The sequence below is a fragment of the Lonchura striata genome, chromosome 6 (genome assembly GCF_046129695.1).
Source record: "Lonchura striata isolate bLonStr1 chromosome 6, bLonStr1.mat, whole genome shotgun sequence".
Classification (NCBI taxonomy): domain Eukaryota; kingdom Metazoa; phylum Chordata; class Aves; order Passeriformes; family Estrildidae; genus Lonchura; species Lonchura striata.
This window is the reverse complement of record NC_134608.1, coordinates 21,980,991-21,999,543: the sequence shown is the minus strand read 5'-3', so window position 1 is coordinate 21,999,543 and position 18,553 is coordinate 21,980,991. Positions and strand designations below refer to the sequence as shown.

The 18,553-nt window shown below is 39.1% G+C and overlaps 1 protein-coding gene across 1 annotated transcript in view; it reads right to left on the bottom strand.

The window, feature by feature from the left end:
* SPTLC2 (serine palmitoyltransferase long chain base subunit 2) overlaps positions 1-18,553 on the bottom strand; it is a 77,943-nt gene that overhangs the window by 10,707 nt on the left and 48,683 nt on the right. Inside the window, exons 10-11 of the mRNA XM_021542830.2 lie at positions 2,280-2,415; positions 155-284 (exon numbers count right to left, since the gene is read on the bottom strand). Of these exons, the coding sequence (XP_021398505.1) occupies positions 155-284; positions 2,280-2,415 (266 nt within the window). The remainder of the gene's footprint in view (positions 1-154; positions 285-2,279; positions 2,416-18,553) is intronic.

The following is an 18,553-nucleotide window of genomic DNA, read 5'->3' as shown; positions in this document are numbered from 1 at the left end:
GATGGAGTCACTGCCAGCTCTATTGCAAAGGGCTTTGAAGATTAGGTTAAACTATGTAATGTACCAAACATTGACCCAGTGTACAAAACCAGACAATTGTTGTATCTGTTTATTAGCAGGCACGAGCAGAAGGAAAACAAGATGAGACACTTACTGTATCAAGCATCTCTTTGGTATGAGCTGCAGACAAACAGAATCTGGCTCTGGACTCGATGATGGGGGTGGCAGGGAAGCCCACAACCACAACACCGATGTTCCGCTTCAGCATCTCACGGCCGAATGCGCTGCAGAGGGAACAAGATCATCACGTCAAGTTATTCCAGTGGTGGTAAAGCAGGAGCATGAAGAACTCAGTATGGTAACCCACACAGGCCTTGTTGCAGCAAGGCTGTCACATCACAGTTTGGAGCTTCCAGTGCTTTCTTTTTAGAGGCAGAAAAGCCTGCTCACAAAAGCCTTTTTTAAATTCAATCCCAAGGTGGTCCTTCTCAAAAGGTTTCAGTGTATTAAGTTCTAACAAAGATGAAAGATTATATGTGGCAGAGACTGGTCTTTTAGCAGGCTGTTTCTAAATGGATTTGTAACCTAAGCTTGAAAATCTTTCCAAAAGGAAAGAGAGATTTTGGCTCAGAAGTTTGACTATACTCATGCTGCAATACCCCAAAAGCAGATGTTTCTGTAATTTCAAGATGTTTTGTTTTCATGAATTTATTATTAAAGTACATTATTGTATCACAGAATGCACCACTTTATAAGTATCACGGGAAGTGCTGAATCGACACAGTAAATTGAGATAATATATAATAATATGATACCTAATATGCTTAAGGAAAGTGTAAAAATATCATGCAACTGTCACACACGATCTTCAACAAAACAAATTCTTAAGGAGATTAAAGAAAGTAGTGGCTGTGACTTAGACAATGAGAGACACAAAGATCTTGATCAGATCTGTAATGGAAGTGCAGTTGGGGGTGTTTCTACAGGCCACAGGAAATGGTTAATCCCTTTTGACCAGACCTTGTTGTGAGAAGTAGCAATGAACTGAAGAGGTTTATAAGGACATATAAAAATAACATTATTTTACTAGGTCTTTATATTTTCTGCCACCAATGTTTTCCTTATAAATAGGTGCATCCTGATACACTTTATTTTGTATCCATTTTATTACTCTCAAACTATTTTAAAAACAGGCTACAAGAGACAAAGAAAAGATCAAGTCAATGCAATGCAGATCCTGAGGGCCAGCTCTCATCACAGCTCTCTGTTCCTTGCTCATTTTAAGTAAGATACTGGCCCAACTGCTCAGCTAATAAATATTTCCATGAACATTTCCAAGGAAAAGATTGTATTTACTGGTAGAGAAGCTGGGCAGTGGAAGCAGCTGCCTTTGTGTGCTGGACCTGTAGTCTGCTGCACCCATAAAGGTAACAGGCCTTTTAAAACTCTGTTACACTGAGAAGGGTGAAGAACAAGGGTATCTAGGTTCAAAAAAGTGCCAGACTGACGCCTGAGCTAGTCAAGCAATAGAGATGTTCAGTACAGTGTAAAATGAAATTATGTTTTCCAAATTTGAAAGTGTTGATTGAGCACTGTATTATGCAGACCCTGAAAAGGATGGCTTTGGCAATCAAAGGTTTTTGTTTATGTTGAAAAAAATTTTAGTATATACTTTATGTATCTTCTTTGTAGAATTTTAGCCTTAATTATCCACACAGCACTCCATAAACTGGCAAGAATTTATAAACCTATGTGCTACAGTTGTTTTAGTATTTACTATACCAATACCTGAGTGATTATATCTAGACCTCTTAAAAACTCTGGATTCATTAAATACATGTTGTTGTGTCCCACCATGTCCCATCCCCGCTGTTTTTCCTTTTCAAATTTCCAGAGTTCACCAATAAAAATGTTGGCTCCTTCTGATCCAGGAGCTAGTTGTAAGACTTCCTCCAGTGACTTTTAATATTAATTTCCATTCAATTTCAGCTCCTCTTTAGCACATTTATACACTTTACATATATATTAAATGGAAACACACAACCCAACCTTTAAAACATGACACAGAGAGGCAAAATTGCTTCCGCAAAGTGCTTTCTTGATGCCCCAAGCTACAAGCCTTGATCTTCTCAAGATCACTTATAGAAGTTTCCGTATTTTATAGGACTCAGTAATGATCACAAAAGCCAAAATCAAATATTTTCTTATATTTAGAAAACTCTTCATATTCTTACACCAATCTAGCTTTAAAGAACATGTAAGAAGTTATGCTCTCATACCCAATTTTTGCTGGCATGTACAGCATCAGAGGCACAACAGGAGAATCTTCATTTCCATAGATGATAAAGCCCATCTCTTTCAGTCGTCTCCTGAAATATCTTGTGTTCTCTGCTAGCTGCTGCACACGTGCTCTCCCTAGGAAAGAATTGACGGTGAGACTGAACTCAGTTATCATAAGTCACGTTCATAACTGCAATACAAACCCTCAAATTAAACTACAAGACATTAATGTCCTGCTTGTAGTTATGGAAGTGTTAAAAATAAATGCAAATTGGGATTTGTATTTTCTTCTCCTTCATGTAACCAAGGATAATCAAGCATTTTCTGACAAGTCTGAATGGACCATTAAATGGCGTAACTATCAAGTCCAAGCACTGTCTAGTTTTTCCATATCAGGTTTTCTTTCAATCAAGAGGTACCTGGCAAAAAAAAAGGCAGTTACCTGCTTTTAAACGAGATTCAAAGTTTTCTCAGAATTCACTTGTAACTGCATATTGAAGAAGAGTTTGTTTACACTTTGAATAATTAATGGAAAACCTATTGAATTAGCTGGTGTTGTTCACCATGTTTTATCCTGCTTGTCTGCATTATTGTAAATTACTACTTTCCTCTTTAGATCTCTTTGCTGAACTATCACGTGGCTGCTCTCTAACCTTTTTCAGTTAAAATGAGCTGGATTTAAATTAAACTGATTACTTCTGATAATCCAGCTCGCTTCAGTTAAGTGGCAGCAGCCAATGTTTCATGTATTCAGCCATTTCTGTAGGGATTCTTTGATATTTGTCAAAATTAGTACACAGGACATTAGACAGCTAGTACAATTTAAATATTTCAAATGTTCAGATACATGTACAGAACAACCTATTTATCAGTTAATTAAATTCTAGTCTAGCACACTGCACTATATTCCTGGATTGCCCAGAAAAAGGTTCACATCATCTCACTTAAGCAGATCATAATACATTTCTTATCAGCTAATACTCTAATGTGCTTACGAGATTAAGCACTATGCCTTTGATGAGACTATTATAAGTAACACTTAACTTACTTGTCTCTTGTCCACAGTGTATATTTCTGGATAACTGATTACCCAAACACTACCTTGCCCAGGCAGGTGATTCATAAACAGAACCATTAAATGTACAGCATGCATATCTGTGCCACATAGTGAAGCTGGCTGCCAGACATTCATCGTCTGCCTTTAAAGTTGTAGATAACGTAAGGTGATTAACTAACAGGAATGCCAGGTCTCAAAGAAACATCCAACACCCACACAGCTCTGCTCCAGGCCAGAACAAATGTAATTTTAAGAACCTATGTAATATTTGGTGCCAAGAGTATCAGACATTCCACCCACAAACAGGCAATCAAAAGAAAAACCTTATCAAAGGCATAGCATAAGAAAAAAAAGTGAAACCTGTTAAGTTTGTAAAACTTGGCCTATCATTAGTAGGTAGAAGCTGGTATTTTTAATAGCACTGACTGCCACTTAAGACATCTCTTCTTAATTAACAGTATTATTTCTTAATATTTTCTCCCCTAGAATTTCTCCAGAAGCTTAATTCCTCTTCCCCAAAAAGCAGTAAGATTTCAGTAGAACACAAAGGCTTCTTGAACTTATGAAACTACATTTTTAATTTATTCACATCAGATCAGATCCTCTGCTGTAGACCCAGCTTACTCTTATGTTTTCAGACCAATTATTCGGTAATTTTAAATAACCCAGACTGCAAAATTAAATTGAGAAGAAGAAACAAACTCAATAAAACTAAAAGAACCAAACTTACTGCAAGATACTAAAAATAGTGGGCCAAAGGCCACTACTTGCATTTCTAATATTGAGCCAATCAATAAATACACAAGTGTCCACAGCAAACTACATGCAGGAAAAAAGCTATTTTGGTATCTTCTGAGAAAGCTCCATCTGCACATCTCCTACACAGAAATGCAACAATTTCTGATATGTCAGGTCAGTGATGTACAATTGTACAAAATACAAATCAGTTTTCACAAGTAGTAAGGTAACATACACAACTGCTATGATCAGCCCCTCTCGCAGGACAAGGAATGCAGCTTTTGCCATGTATACATCTTCTCTGTGCTCCCATGAAGCACGGAGTTTACAGTGTTGAAGCAGAAGGAATTTCATCACCTGTATGGTTTTCCCCTCTATGCATTCACACCCTTTTCCATGTTCTTGGGAGCCTTCCAGACTAAAGATTAAAGAGCCATCTTAATTTGTAGTTGGCAACTGCTTCACAGCCTTCCCTAAACTCCTACCAATAAAAACAGGTTATGATTCTAGATTTGTCCTTATAGATTGAAGAATGCTTTGCGATGTAAACAAGTCTCAAGAACGAGTCTTTCAGTTCTCTACAGAGATGTAATCACCTATTAAAAGCAACTGACAGATTTGGAAGATGTTGCCTTCTTTAGGTTTGCAGGTCTCAAAAGTCTATCAGCTTTTACTTCACTCTAGAGCTAGCAAGTAATTTAATGAAATTATTACTTATTTAAAAACTTACAATAATATTACCAAGAACTTGAAAATATCTTCAGTGGCATCTCTACCCAATGGCTCACTACCCATCACATGTCATTACCATCTGAAGAGAACTGTAGTTGTGGTGAAGCAAAGCACCAGGAATTGAACAAAAATTGAGCACAGGTTCCTTGTCCTCTGCTTGCCTTTCTCCCTGCATTCGGTGCAAGTACTCTTCTCTGTACTTCAACATGTTTAGTCTCCTACTCCACTATAAAATCTTACACTTGGAAGAGTGATTCTACATGCTAACTGAATAGGGTTGGCTATATTATGCAACAAGCATATATCCAGTGTTTGGTGTAGCAGGCTGTTAATTGCTAGTACAGTTCCACCATGTTTTCTGGGACCCCAAAGACAAACCAAGCAGTGCTGGAAATAGCAGTCAGTAGGTATCATTGCTAATCCCACTCACAACCCAAGCAGTGCACTGAAAACAGGACTTATAAATTCCTTCCAAGCCCAAGCAGCTCCTGAAGGTTAGAGCTTTGTCCACATCTGCTCAACTGTAGGCCTAGAAAAACTGTCAGGACTGCATAAATTCTCCAGTAACTGGATTTTTTGGCAGTATGCAGCTACATTTTTAAAACCATGCAAAAAGGCCAGATCAGACACCACCCTGCCAATTCTTCTTGCATAGAAATTGTGCAATGATTCTGGTAATGTCCTTTCATCTAGGAAACTGGAATGTAATGACCTTCAGCAAAGGAAGGAAAGGGGGGAAAAAAAGGGATGATTACTGGAACTGAGTTCTTCAAAAGATTAAAAAAACTGGAACTGTTTATCAGATCAACTCATCTTAAGTCCCTCATGGGTCCTGTAAACGGCTTAAACCAGCTTCTGACAGAACAACATTGAAATTAGAGGATAACTAATCACTTTTCCTGTACTTCTATACCCTTTTGCAAATTTACTACAGTCATATCAAGATTGCTCTTATGGTTTAGTAAAATAATTTCTTGCTTGTAGTAGCCTAGGTGTCATTTAGTCTCAAGTGCGCATATATCTCCTAAAGAACATGCTGCCATTGTATCAGAAGTAAAGGTCACATGCCATCTAAAGGGGAGAAACTCTCCTGTCACAAATAAACAATGTAAGAAATATTATTTTTAAAATGTAGCTAGCATATCCTTAAAAAAAAATTCAACACCCTAGAGAAAGTACTCCATTATGAAACTGAAAGCACATGAGATGCATATTCCTTGCAACCACTGGAAGTAAATTAGTATCTTTGCCAGAACAGGTTCCTACGGGCTGAAACAATGACCCTGAGATTAGCTCAGATGATTAGAGTATGGTACCAATAATGCCATGGTTGTGGGTCCAATATCTGTATGGGCCATTCATGTAAGAGCTGGACTTCACAATCCTTGTGGGTCCCTCCCAACTCAGGATATACAGTGGTTCTGTGAATAATTCTTCATCACTTGTGAAGGTTTCTGCTTTAGAAGTCATAATGCTCAGAAAGGCAGAAGTTATAATGAAACCCAAAGCAGAGAAGGCAGAGTTACTGAATGCCTTCTTCACATTGGTCTTCACTGACAAGCCTGTTCCTCAGGAACTCTGACCCAGGTCTGAAGACCAGGAAGGGTAAATGATTATTGTAAAGATGACTCTCCCCTGGTAAAGGAGGACTGGGTTAGAAAAAACCTAAGCAGACTTGACATACACAAGTCCATGGGCCCCGAGAGGATGCATTCACAACTGTTGAGAGAGCTGGTGGACACCACAGCAAGGCAGCTCGTGATCATCTTTGAAAGGTCCTGTTGATCAGGAGAGGTGCCTGAAGACTGGAAGAAAGCAAATGTCACCCTGAACTTCAAAAGGGCAAGAAAGCGAGCCCAGGAAATTGCCAGCTAGTCAGCCTCACCTCAATCCCAGGAGAGGTGATGGAGCACCTCATTTTGGAGACCATCTTCCACATGGATGACAAGAAGGTGATCAGGAATAGTCAGCATGGATTCACTAAAGGTAAATCACATTTGATGAACCTGATAGACTTCTGTGATGAATCAAATACCTGGATGGATGCAGGGAGAGAATGGATATTGTCTATCTAGACTTCAGCAAGACTTTTGACACCATCTCTCACAATATCCTCACAGGCAAATTCAGGAAGTGTGGATGGATGCGTGGACAGTGAGATAGATTGAGAACTGGCTGAATGGCAAACCCCAGACGGTTGTAATCAGTGGCAGAAGGTCTAGTTGGAAACCTGTCACTAGTGGTGTCCCCCAGGGTCCAATACTGGGCACAGTATTGCTTAACTTGTTCATCAATGACTTGGATGGAAGACATTAAGATACCACCTCAGCAAGTTCACTGATTACATGAAAGAGTGGCCAACATCACAGAGGGCTGTGGAGCCCTTCAGAAGGACCTCAACATGTTGGGATGGGCAGAGAAGAACCATCTGAAATTGAACAAAGGCAAATGCAGGGTCCTGCACGTGAGGAAGAATAACCCCATGTACTGGTACAGACTAAGGGCCAATGTGATGGGCAGTAGCTCAGTGGAGAAGGACCTGGGGGTCCTGGTGGACAACAAGTTGTCCATGAGCCAGCAGTGTGCCCTTCCTTGTGGCCAGGAAAGCCAATGGTGTCCTGGGTGCATCAGGAGGAGCACTGCCAGCAGGTGAGGGGAGGTGATCCTGCCCCTCTGCTCAGCCCTGGTGAGGCCACAGCTGGAGTGCTGTGTCCAGTCTTGGGCTCCTCAGTCCAAGAGAGACTGGGAGCTCCTGACAAAGGTCCAGTGGAGAGCAACAAAGATGATTAAAAGACTGGAGCATCTCTCTCACAAGGAAAGGTTCAAGGAGCTGGGCCTGCTCAGCTTTGAGAAGAGACAATTGAGAGGGGAATTTGCCAATGTACACAAGTACCTGAAGGGAGAGTGCCAAGAGGAAGAATCCAGGCTTTTCTTGGTGGTGCTAAGGAACAAGGAAAGGGATAATGGGCAGAAACTGATGCACAGGAAATTCCAGCTGAATATGAGGAAGTAATTCTTTATTGTGCAGATGACTGAGCATTGTAACAGATTTTCCAGAGAGGTTGTGGTGTCTCCCTCACTGGAGATACTACAGAAATGTCTGAATACAGTCCTGTTCAAAGTGCTTTAGACTGACCCTGTCTGAGCAGGGAGGTTTAATGGAATGACCCATCTTGGTTGCTTCCTTACCCATTTTGTGCATACATGCACTCAGAGCTGCTATAGTCCCCATAAGCATTTAGTTGACCATGTACCTTCTTTTAGTTAGCTTGATTTTTATTTTTAGTTCTAAGAAAGACCAAAACTTGTTTAGTTCTGGGAAAGCTTTTGTACAAAGAAGGGAAAAGTTTTATTGTGTTCCCTGGATTGTGGCTATCAGGAGAGGAGAAGACAAGAAACCTGCCAAGGTAAGCAGTCCTAAAAAATTCATAGCCATCGTAGCAAAGTGTATCTGCAGAGGTCATGCTAACATCAGTAAAGTTGTGGTATTTGGCAAGGTAAACTGATTGCCGGATACATCCCTTCCTTGACTTAAATAAGCTCTACTAAGGTAAATGATTCTGCCACAAATTAAGGATGGCACATCTATCAATAGTTAATATAAAGCTTCTCACCTCCAACACCTGGCAAGAATTCATAAGATGGGACCAGCTTGAAAAACAGAGTGAAGTGAACTACAATAGAGGCCAAAAGCAACTTTTCCACAAAGAATCAATAGATTATTTTCATCTTAAAGGTGCCTTATGGATCTGATATTAGCTTGCTGTAATTTTCTTAGAGTGATATAAAACATCTTTAAAAATATGCTTCCAACAATCTTGTTAACAAAATCTATTCCTTTTTAGACACATACTGAGTCTTACCAGAAGCTGTGTGCTACTGCCAGACTACATCTTCCCAAGTTCTTACAAAATTCTTCCAAATCTCTACAAATAAATGTTTTTATTCCCTTGATCACATGATGAAAACTGAACTTGAAGGTGTCTGATTGCGTTACAGCATGAGCTGTTATTGAAGGACTGAGTAATTGGGCCAGTAAATATGTATCACAAGTGGAATGATTCTGCATGTACTGAATTCCAATCTTCTTATATCAAGAGGGTTTTTTTTTATTCTACCTTTTTCATTTTATCATTAAAAACAAATATGTTAGTTTTCAATCAGTACATAAGGCAAAGGCATGAAGTTCCTTAGTTTAGCCTCACCTTCCATGTTGACAGTGAAGTAAATAGGTTAAATTAAGGCTGCAATAATAAAACTCTAGTATTAGTGTTGAGCGTCTACAAGATTGGTTAATGAAAGAATATAGAGTGACTTCATCATAGCTGCCTAATGTGAACTGGTATTTGTTGACCAAGAGCTTCTGCATACAACTTACAGTTTCACTGATGAGGGGTAATTTTTCGAGTTGTGTCCTATTTTGCATTTGATGTCTTTATATTGCAGTAAGTATCTTTGTTTTAGATCCAGGAGGCAGTGATCCCTAGTGTGACAAGCAGATAAAATCCTGTCTGTGTGTGGTTTTGTCTATCTGAAGTTGGTTTGCCCCTTTGAGTTCAGTGTCAGAGGGCAGTCTGTTTGTGTATAATACAACATGCTTTTTATTTCTCAAGAAGCCGTGCTGATGAAGTGTTGCACTGTTTAGAACATATTTGTGATTGCTCTCCAACTACTGCATAGAGATCAAGGCAGGGGGAGGGAAACAAGTACATCCTGGTTGAACTGAATTTTCTTTTGTGTCCAGTACCATCTATAATAGCTTATTTATGAACCTTAATAGATGACAGAAATGTTATAAATACTAGATTTTTGTAAGAGAGTAACTTCTACAAATTCTTTGGTTCTTTGTAGAGATGATTTTTTTTAACATGGAATTGAGGAGTTACATGGACATTAGCTCTAAGAACGGTCTTTTTTTTTTTTTTCTAAAGGCTAAGTTCATCCTGGCTTTGCAAAAATTTTTAATTGCTGAGCAATTGTTGTTTATTTATTAATAAACATAATTTTATAAATATCAGTTGTATGAGAATCCTTAAGTATCTGGACTGTTAATTCCTACTTCAAGAAGAAATGTGTTTAAATATCTCTTATGTACTAACAGAATCTCACACTGGGTTAGGTTGGGGGGATTCACCATGGGTCATTCAGTCCAACCATCCTGCTCAAGCAGGGTTGCCATTGAACATTTTGCACAGGATTGTATCCAGACATTTCTTTAATATCTGGGCCCCACAGTTTAGGAAGGACATTGAGTTGCTTGAATGCATCCAGAGGAGGGCAACAAGGCTGGTGAAGGGTCTGGAACATAAACCCTGTGAATAGCAGCTGAGGAAGCTGGGGATGTTTGGCCTTGAAAAAAAGAGGCTCAGGGGACACTTTGTCATTCTCTACAACTACTTGAAGGATGTCTGTAGGCAGATGGGGGTTGGTTTCTTATCCTAGGCAGTCTTAAGCTGCACCAGGGGATATTTAGTTTAGGCATCAGAAAAAAAACTTCACTGGAAGAGTGATTGGACACTGGAATCATCTGCCCAGTAAGGTGGTCGAGTCACCATCCCTGAACGTGTTTAAAAAAAGACTGGACATGGTACTCGGTGCCATGGTTTAGTTGATGGGGAGGTGTTAGATTATGCAATAGGTTAGATTTGATGATCTCAAAGGTCTTTTCCAACCTAGATCATTCTGTGATGCTGGTGAGAGAGACACCACAACCTCTCTGGGAAATCTGTTACAATGCTCAGTCATCTGCACAATAAAGAATTACTTCCTCATATTCAGCTGGAATTTCCTGTGCATCAGTTTCTGCCCATTATCCCTTTCCTTGTTCCTTAGCACCACCAAGAAAAGCCTGGATTCTTCCTCTTAGCACTCTCCCTTCAGGTACTCGTGTACATTGGCAAATTCCCCTCTCAATTGTCTCTTCTCAAAGCTGAGCAGGCCCAGCTCCTTGAACCTTTCCTTGTGAGAGAGATGCTCCAGTCCTTTAATCATCTTTGTTGCTCTCCACTGGACCTGTGTCAGGAGCTCCCAGTCTCTCTTGGACTGAGGAGCCCAGGACTGGACACAGCATGCCAGCTGTGGCTTCACCAGTGGCAGTGCTCCTCCTGATGCACCCAGGACACCATTGGCTTTCCTGGCCACAAGGAAGGGCACACTGCTGGCTCATGGACAACTTGTTGTCCACCAGGACCCCCAGGTCCTTCTCCACTGAGCTACTGCCCAGTAGGTCAGCCCTGATGGAAAGCAGAATGCATATGGTGTGAAAGGAGATCAAAGCAGCAGATCTCAACCTACTTTTTCAGGAAATAATGCTGAAAGGGATTTTATAACCTAAGCATTAATGTTTACTGACTGTTGTGTGGAATAAAAAGAGCTTGTGTAAAGGGTAAGTTCTGTAGCATCCACCACTGTTCCCAAATTAAATTACCAATCTATAACCCAATTTTACAGAAATCCTGGACCATGTAAGCTTACTACAAATTTTTGGCAGACATGTATACAATTAAAAGTCCTCCATCACAGAAAACAAACAAACAAAAGAAAGAGAAGGAAATCACAATCCACTTCAATGGCACAGAGAACAATGTGATGCCATTGTGTCCTGTTTCCCCAAACAGACAAACAATGGCAACATACAACCTACACAGTAAGAATATGGACCAGGCTGCAATACCCTGTGGTTGCTTTTCTGAGAGCACCAGCATCAATCACAGAGAAGATAAAGCACAATTTCATTAACATGGATAGTGCTTTTTCTCCATATACCTTGGTATCAAAGGGCCAAAAAAAAGAAAGTAAGATAAAATTTCTTCTTCAAAAAGTCTGTATTTTCAGACATTGTGAAGTGCTTAAATCAAAGTAAACTGGCTACGAAAACTCAGTTACATATATCATTCTCTAAAAGTTTATTTCTTCAAGTCAGAGCAATGCTATTATACAATCAGGCTTGTAAATTTTTCCACATTAAAACCCCCTTGTTTTTGCAAAGGCTTATACTTTCATTCTGTTTATTATTCCTACATTTCCATCTTTTGGCTGGCTGTTTCAGTGAAAGACATAATTCAGCATATTCTGTTTTGGAAACAAGCATTTTTCAAATCTCAACCAGGAATTCAATATTCTTCTGCTGATTTAACAGATTCTCCACTAATCTTTCAGAAGCTAAGTTGCCTCCCAAGGGCTTATGAAGATCTTTTGCAATGTTAACATAATAAGACAAGCTGTTTTCTGGACATTATACTTGTAAATACCTCAACATTAAAAAAAAACCAACACAACAGCCAATGTCTTTTTTTTTTTTTGAGAAGACATAAAAGCACTACTACCCTTTCACTGCCATGAACATGTTTTTCATAGAAGATATAGAAAACTCTCCTCTTGAAGGCTTCTCCTGAAAACACAAGTCAAGCATGACTTCTAATAATATATGCATGATGAAAAAAAATAGCAAAATATTTTTGGATTTGCCAACTAGCAGAAAGGACAAGTGCAGCTTATGAATTTCTAACTGTAAGCAAGGGTCAGATTAGAAACCAAGTAGTACCTATTAGGGACTACAGTGAGTAACTTAAAACCAGAGAAATTAGAGTGAGATTTTAACCATGAAAGAACACTAAACAAAATTCCACTTCAACAGTGATTAAATGCCAAAACTTTTACCTTTTAAGGAAAAGTTGAACTAAGAGACAGGGAAAGCACATTGTTGCTAAAAATGCTATAATGGATGTTTAAGGACCAAGCAGGTACTGATTTCTAGCTGATTTTAAGACACTTGTAACATCACCTGTCAGAAGGCAAACTCATGACATGAATTCACACCCCAAGGCAGAAAGAGGGATCAACAGTGATTCCCCTGCACAATCCACCCAAAAGCATCACTCACCCACACAGTAAGGGAGAGCTGACCTCCTACAGTAGCCTATTCTGCTAAGCTGAAAAAATTAATTTACAACAGCTCATAAACAAGATCGAGATGTAAAGCAAAATTTTGCTGGTTTCTTCTGAGAGATCCCTCTATAAAAGACAATAAATAAAATTTTATTGTACATTACCTATAGATTTCTTATCTTATTTTTCTCTTCCCTATTTAAGTTCCAGTGACAAGGTAACTCCATGTTTTAGTCTGCTTCTTCCAAGTTTGGTTATTGAACACTGCATCGCTGCCAATATTTGCAGTAAGAATTTTACATCCTGCCCTTCACATGCTGTCTGCAAATTTTCATTACAGAGCTTCAGAAAAGTATTATATACAATTAAACAATGTAACCTGAGATTGCAGAGAGAGATATTAAGATGTATGGACCAGAATACTGTATTGCCCCAGTTTTATATTAGAAAGAACGTGCTCACAGCAAATTCCAAGAGAACCTCCAAGCACAATGGGAAGCAAAAAGAAAGTAAATAGAGTAATTCCTTAATTCAGTGCCTTTATATTACTGTTTAATAGCTCAAACTGTAGCATTCAGCAAACCAGTCTGAAGACAGAATCAAGTCACTGGGTTTTTTCACAGGGCTGATGAGGAGTCCAGGTTTAAAGCAACTTTGGGAACGGGAAGAGTCTTTGGGCTGTATGTCTCAAGCCGAGGTCCCCAGAAGGAGCAGACACCTTCCACTAGAGGCCAGCGCTGCACGCCAGGAGTCCCCGGCTGATGGGATGCACTGAAGCACGGGAAGGCCCTGCTTAATTCACCCAGGAGATGCTAACGGGACAGCCGAGTCAAGTCATTTATTCTTCTGACATACTTGCATGCTTCCCGAGTTCTTCCCTTAGGAGAGAAGCTACAAATAACACGGGGGGAGAAGACTTGGTTTAAGAGTCAGCACGCTTGAAAGCGCGGATGAGGAAATCAAGAGACTGCTACAAGCTCGTGTTCATTGGCCATATGGCAGCAGCATAAGTAACAATTTATTTTAGGAGAAGCAGGATGGCTAGGCTCGTGACCATTCTGAATTAACCCCATAACTGTGGCTTTTAACAACACTGTGTGCAGGGGATTTGTCTGGATTATGTGGGTACTCAGTATGGAGACACTGTAGAGGTGATGGTAAAAATCCTCAGTGTTTTAAAGGAGGGAGGAAAACAGCTAAATCTGATTTTAAAAATTGGCAATGGTAAAGCCAAAAAGAATCAGAAACGGAAGAAGGAGGAAAGAAAAATTATGGCTGATATTTTTGGCATTAAAATGTCTCAGAGAAACAAAATTTATGCTAATATAAAGTATCCGTCATTGCATTTGCTATCAAACTAAATAGTTCCAGTGGAGTCTAAAGGCATGCCAAAAAACAGCTGGGTGCATGTACTGTGTATTCACTGAGTTTATATATACTGGTGAGATTGAAGCCTTTGGCATATTCTAGAGCCCAGAGGAGTATTTTTATATTTGCACTTTCTGATTTTGTTTTCAACTACCAGCTGCATTTAGAGAACTCCAAGGCAGCCTGCTCTCCCCATGAACTTCATAAAAAGATGCAGCTCTCACCAAGAGGAGATCATATTGCTTGATGTGACTGGAAAGATGCAATCTGTTAGACTCCCAGAACAGTTTGGGTTGGAAGGGATCTTAAAGATCATCTAGTTCCAGCACCACTGCCATAAGCAGGGGCACCTAACACTAGACCCGATTGCTCAGAGTCCCATCCAGCCTGGCCTGGAATGATTCCGGGGATGGGACATCCACCACTTCTCTGGGGAACCTGAGACCTGTGTTCCACCTCTCTTGCAAAAAAACCAAAAATTCCTTCTTTTATCTAGTCTGAATTTACCTTCTTTTAGTTAAAAAACATAGCCTCCTGTTGGCCTACTGCAACAGGTCCTACCAAAATGTTTGTCCTCATCTTTCACAAAAGCTCCCTTTACCTACGGAAAGACCACAACAGAGGCACTTTGCCAGAGGATCCTACTAATTGTTCAAAATAGCACATTTCACAGTTTATTATTCTATTAATAGAATATCTGTGTTGGTGACAATGAAAGAACTTGAAGGATCTGGCTGCATATGCACTTCAAATATCACAGTAGTAGCATTGCCCAACCTTGCTGTAGCCAATGAAGCAGTATCTGCAAGCCTGGTTTCTTCATACTGTCCTGCTCTGTATCATTTCAACTTCTCTAGAACAGTGACAATATGTGTACAGCAGTGAGCACAACAGTCTTAGCTCATGTCAAAAGGTTTCTGCAGTATGGGGACACAAAGATGTTACAAAATGACGCTGTAATAAAATCAGCTAAAATGGCCGATCCTCTGTGCACAACCACGACAGTATTATTTGATTAGTCATAATCTGTCTCAAATAGCAGGCTTCATCAAGTGAGCAGAAAGACTTTGAAATAAGATACATGTGCTAAAGAGACAAGCATGAATAAACATTAAGGAGTTAGTAAAGGCAGTATTAAAACCAATTGATGTAAACTGAGACAATGTTTATCGAACTACAGGAGTCAGTTTTTCTACAACAAAAATACTTTTTATAAGATCCTGAAAATTCAAGCTTGAAAGAAATTAAAACAGTAGAATTCTATTGATCCTACAGAAAGAAAAAAAAAAAAAACAAAAACCGGGTAAACAGTTCATCCTGCCTCAAATCTAGGCAACCTTGGTTCCTAAAACAAGCACATATCAAACATTTAGTAAGAGTTGCAAATACATAAAATGAATAAATTCCATTGGAAATATGGACAACTGAAACTTGGAAATTATTAATTCATAGTCATTAAAGTGGAAAGAAAATTACTTCTTGAAAACCCGATTCTTTAATTATCTTGTATGCATGTAGGTTTAATCTTCCAGGTGCACATACATCATTAGTAATCGACCTCTATACTTTTTGCATTTGTAGTTGGCACAATTGTATAGCAACCTGCATCTTCCCCCATATGACTGAGACAAGGCTAATATTCAGCCTTACATGTGTCCTCCACAGTCTCTCAACTACAGAATTCAGGAACCTACTAGAACTCAGAGGAAGGTTTTCTACATGAAAATAACATACCAAGTGTTAAGAAAGGTAAATCTAAAAATCAGGATAGAAGACTCCAGTCAGTCCCTATCATTACAAATAGCCAACAATGGGTCCAAGTCTTTAAAACATATATGAATAGAGGACTACTTTATCAAATGCAGCATCACTATCATCTGCTGTACCAGTGGCAGGGATTCTGACAAAGCCACAACTGAAATGTAAGACTGATGAACCTGCAGGTGTCTGAAAGGCATTTTAAGTTATTTTGGGCTATGTTACAATATTTTAGCAGAGCATGCTTCCACTACTAGAGAAGACTTCTGTAACCAATCCTAACAGTTTGTGGAGTGACTGCAGCCACTGATAAACTGAAGCCTTTAACAAGACTTGATTGCTCTCTATAATTGGAAGTTTCAGTCCTGAAATACAAAGCTTAAATAAACTACAAATGCAAGAAGATTTGGATGAAAGTAAATTATTAGAAAGAAAAACTAAAAAAAAAAAAAAAAAAAAAAAAAAAAAAAAAAAAAAAAACCCAAAAAAAAAACCTAGAAGCTGTCAGTCATTCCTTTGCAGCAAGATCACCAAAATAGTAATCCTCAGGGAAGGAAGAGAAACTGACTGTGACCCTCATGAGTTATGTCTTAGATAAATTTTTTTACTGAAGGTAACACCTTTATAGTGCTTTGGTACTTCAGGACTACAGGGTGACTAAATAGAGAAAATGGCATCCCAAAGACATAAGTGGATAAGGCAAATGCACGAAACCCATCTAAACAATGGGCTAATTTGAAAGACAGAAATCAAACAGCTACTCCAGAACTGCTGAGCAAGGGACACGTAACAGCTTGTATACGGCACAAAACAGCCTACTTGGCATGGTAAAAATGTCCCCTTGGGTCTTGCCTACTTACCAACTAGCACATCCTTTTTAAGTGTGACAGTGTTCTACACATGGGCATCATTCAACTCCAGACAGAGGTTCCAAATGCTTTGATGATGTTCTGATGTGAATCTGCTCAATCAGATCTGAGAGTATGTAATATATCTAGGGTCTGTCCAAGAAATGAGATGCTAGAATTATCTTCACCTGGCCAAGTCTAGTAGGATGGGCTAACTGACATGTTATATTGGTGTGTCAAAGACCATCAGAAGGAATCTCATCAGAGGACAAGTCAGCTTCTCTGACCATAGGCTGGAACTGCCCATAAGCAAACAAATATAAATTACTTAGGAAGCACCAGGAATCGGTATAATTACAAATGTCAATACAATGAGGTCATTTTAGGATGTATCTTACACAGACAATGACTCTAGAAACATCTGCTCTGCACCTTTCCTGTGGCCATGAAAAAGGCTTTAGAAGCTCTGCAGATTTATTATTCTCTGTGTAAAAATATAAAATGTCCCAAGTGGTGAAAAGAGCTGTTACTGACATGGAAGGTACCACTCTCACTTTTCACAAATTCTTTAGGTTGGAATGTCTTGAAATCAGTCAATCTAATCTGCCTGCTCAAGAACAATCACCTAGAGTAGGATGTAGGTGTACAGGTTGTAGGAGGTAGGTTGAGAGAGTAGATTGCCCAGAACTGTGTCAAGCTGATGTAGACTCTACACAGATGTAGACTCTACAACCTCCATGAGCAGCGTGTTCCAATGCTTGAGCACCCTCATAAGTTTGCATTTTCAGGAAGTCCTTCCCTTTTTGGTAAATCCTAAAATTATCAAAGACTCACAATTCATTACACACATTAATTAATACAAACTACAATTACATACATTTAGTTCTACCTTGTACTTTAAGCTGTGTTCCACAATAGAGGATAAAATTTCAAGTCTATTGGTTGAGAGACTAATAATAATGAGCATTTTATAACTTTTGTTCATCCATGAACTGTGCATAGAGGCATTAACCTAAATAGCTTGAAGCTGCTGAGGCATTTTGCCCACAAAAGGTGAAGGTCTAAGCTGCCAAACCCCAGGATAATACACATCCGCTTCTTATGTACCCTGGCAGCTAAACAGTGCGTCAAACTTGCCAGGGCACTTTGCTCATTATACATAGAATTCTTGACTGAATATTAGTAACAACTCAGTGTGGCTTTAGAGTTATTTTAACCTGTAGCCAATCCCCACATGCACATCCAAACTGCCTAGCCACAGAAATAACAAGCATAGCAATGTCAGGTTCAAAGTGTTTCCTCTTTATGTCTAAATCTAAGATAAATGTTATTCATGCCACATTGTGCAAATGTAACTGCAAGGATCCAACTCCAAAACCAGCAGTAGTAGGAAGAACTTGCAATGAGTGGTATTATCGCTACCTTAGCCCAGATAAAAGAGACTGAAATGCTTTGCAGAGTTAGTTGATGACACTTTCCTCTGCAGTAATTAGCCTCACAAAAGATATCCAAAGAACAGTCAAGAATAAGCTTCATCATAGTGTGCTGTGATTATGTTTTTAAAACAAATGAAAACAAGAAATGGAAGACATTTCTAAACCCTAAACAGTAATATGTGTCAGGAGAATTTAAAATTGCATTCTGAAATAAAGTCTGGAAGGAGGTATCAGACAACATTCTCAACAAATCAGACACTATAGGAAGTCACATGCAGTATGTTTTACTCATAAACATTTAAACCTGTCTTATAGTTCTAATTCAAGCATTATGAGAATGAAAACTCCTTCTATCCTCTAAGATTCTTGCAGACATTTCTGTTTAATAATAACTATTGGCTCAGATGTTTATTTTTGACAGGGCACAAGAACTGAGCCTGAATGTATCA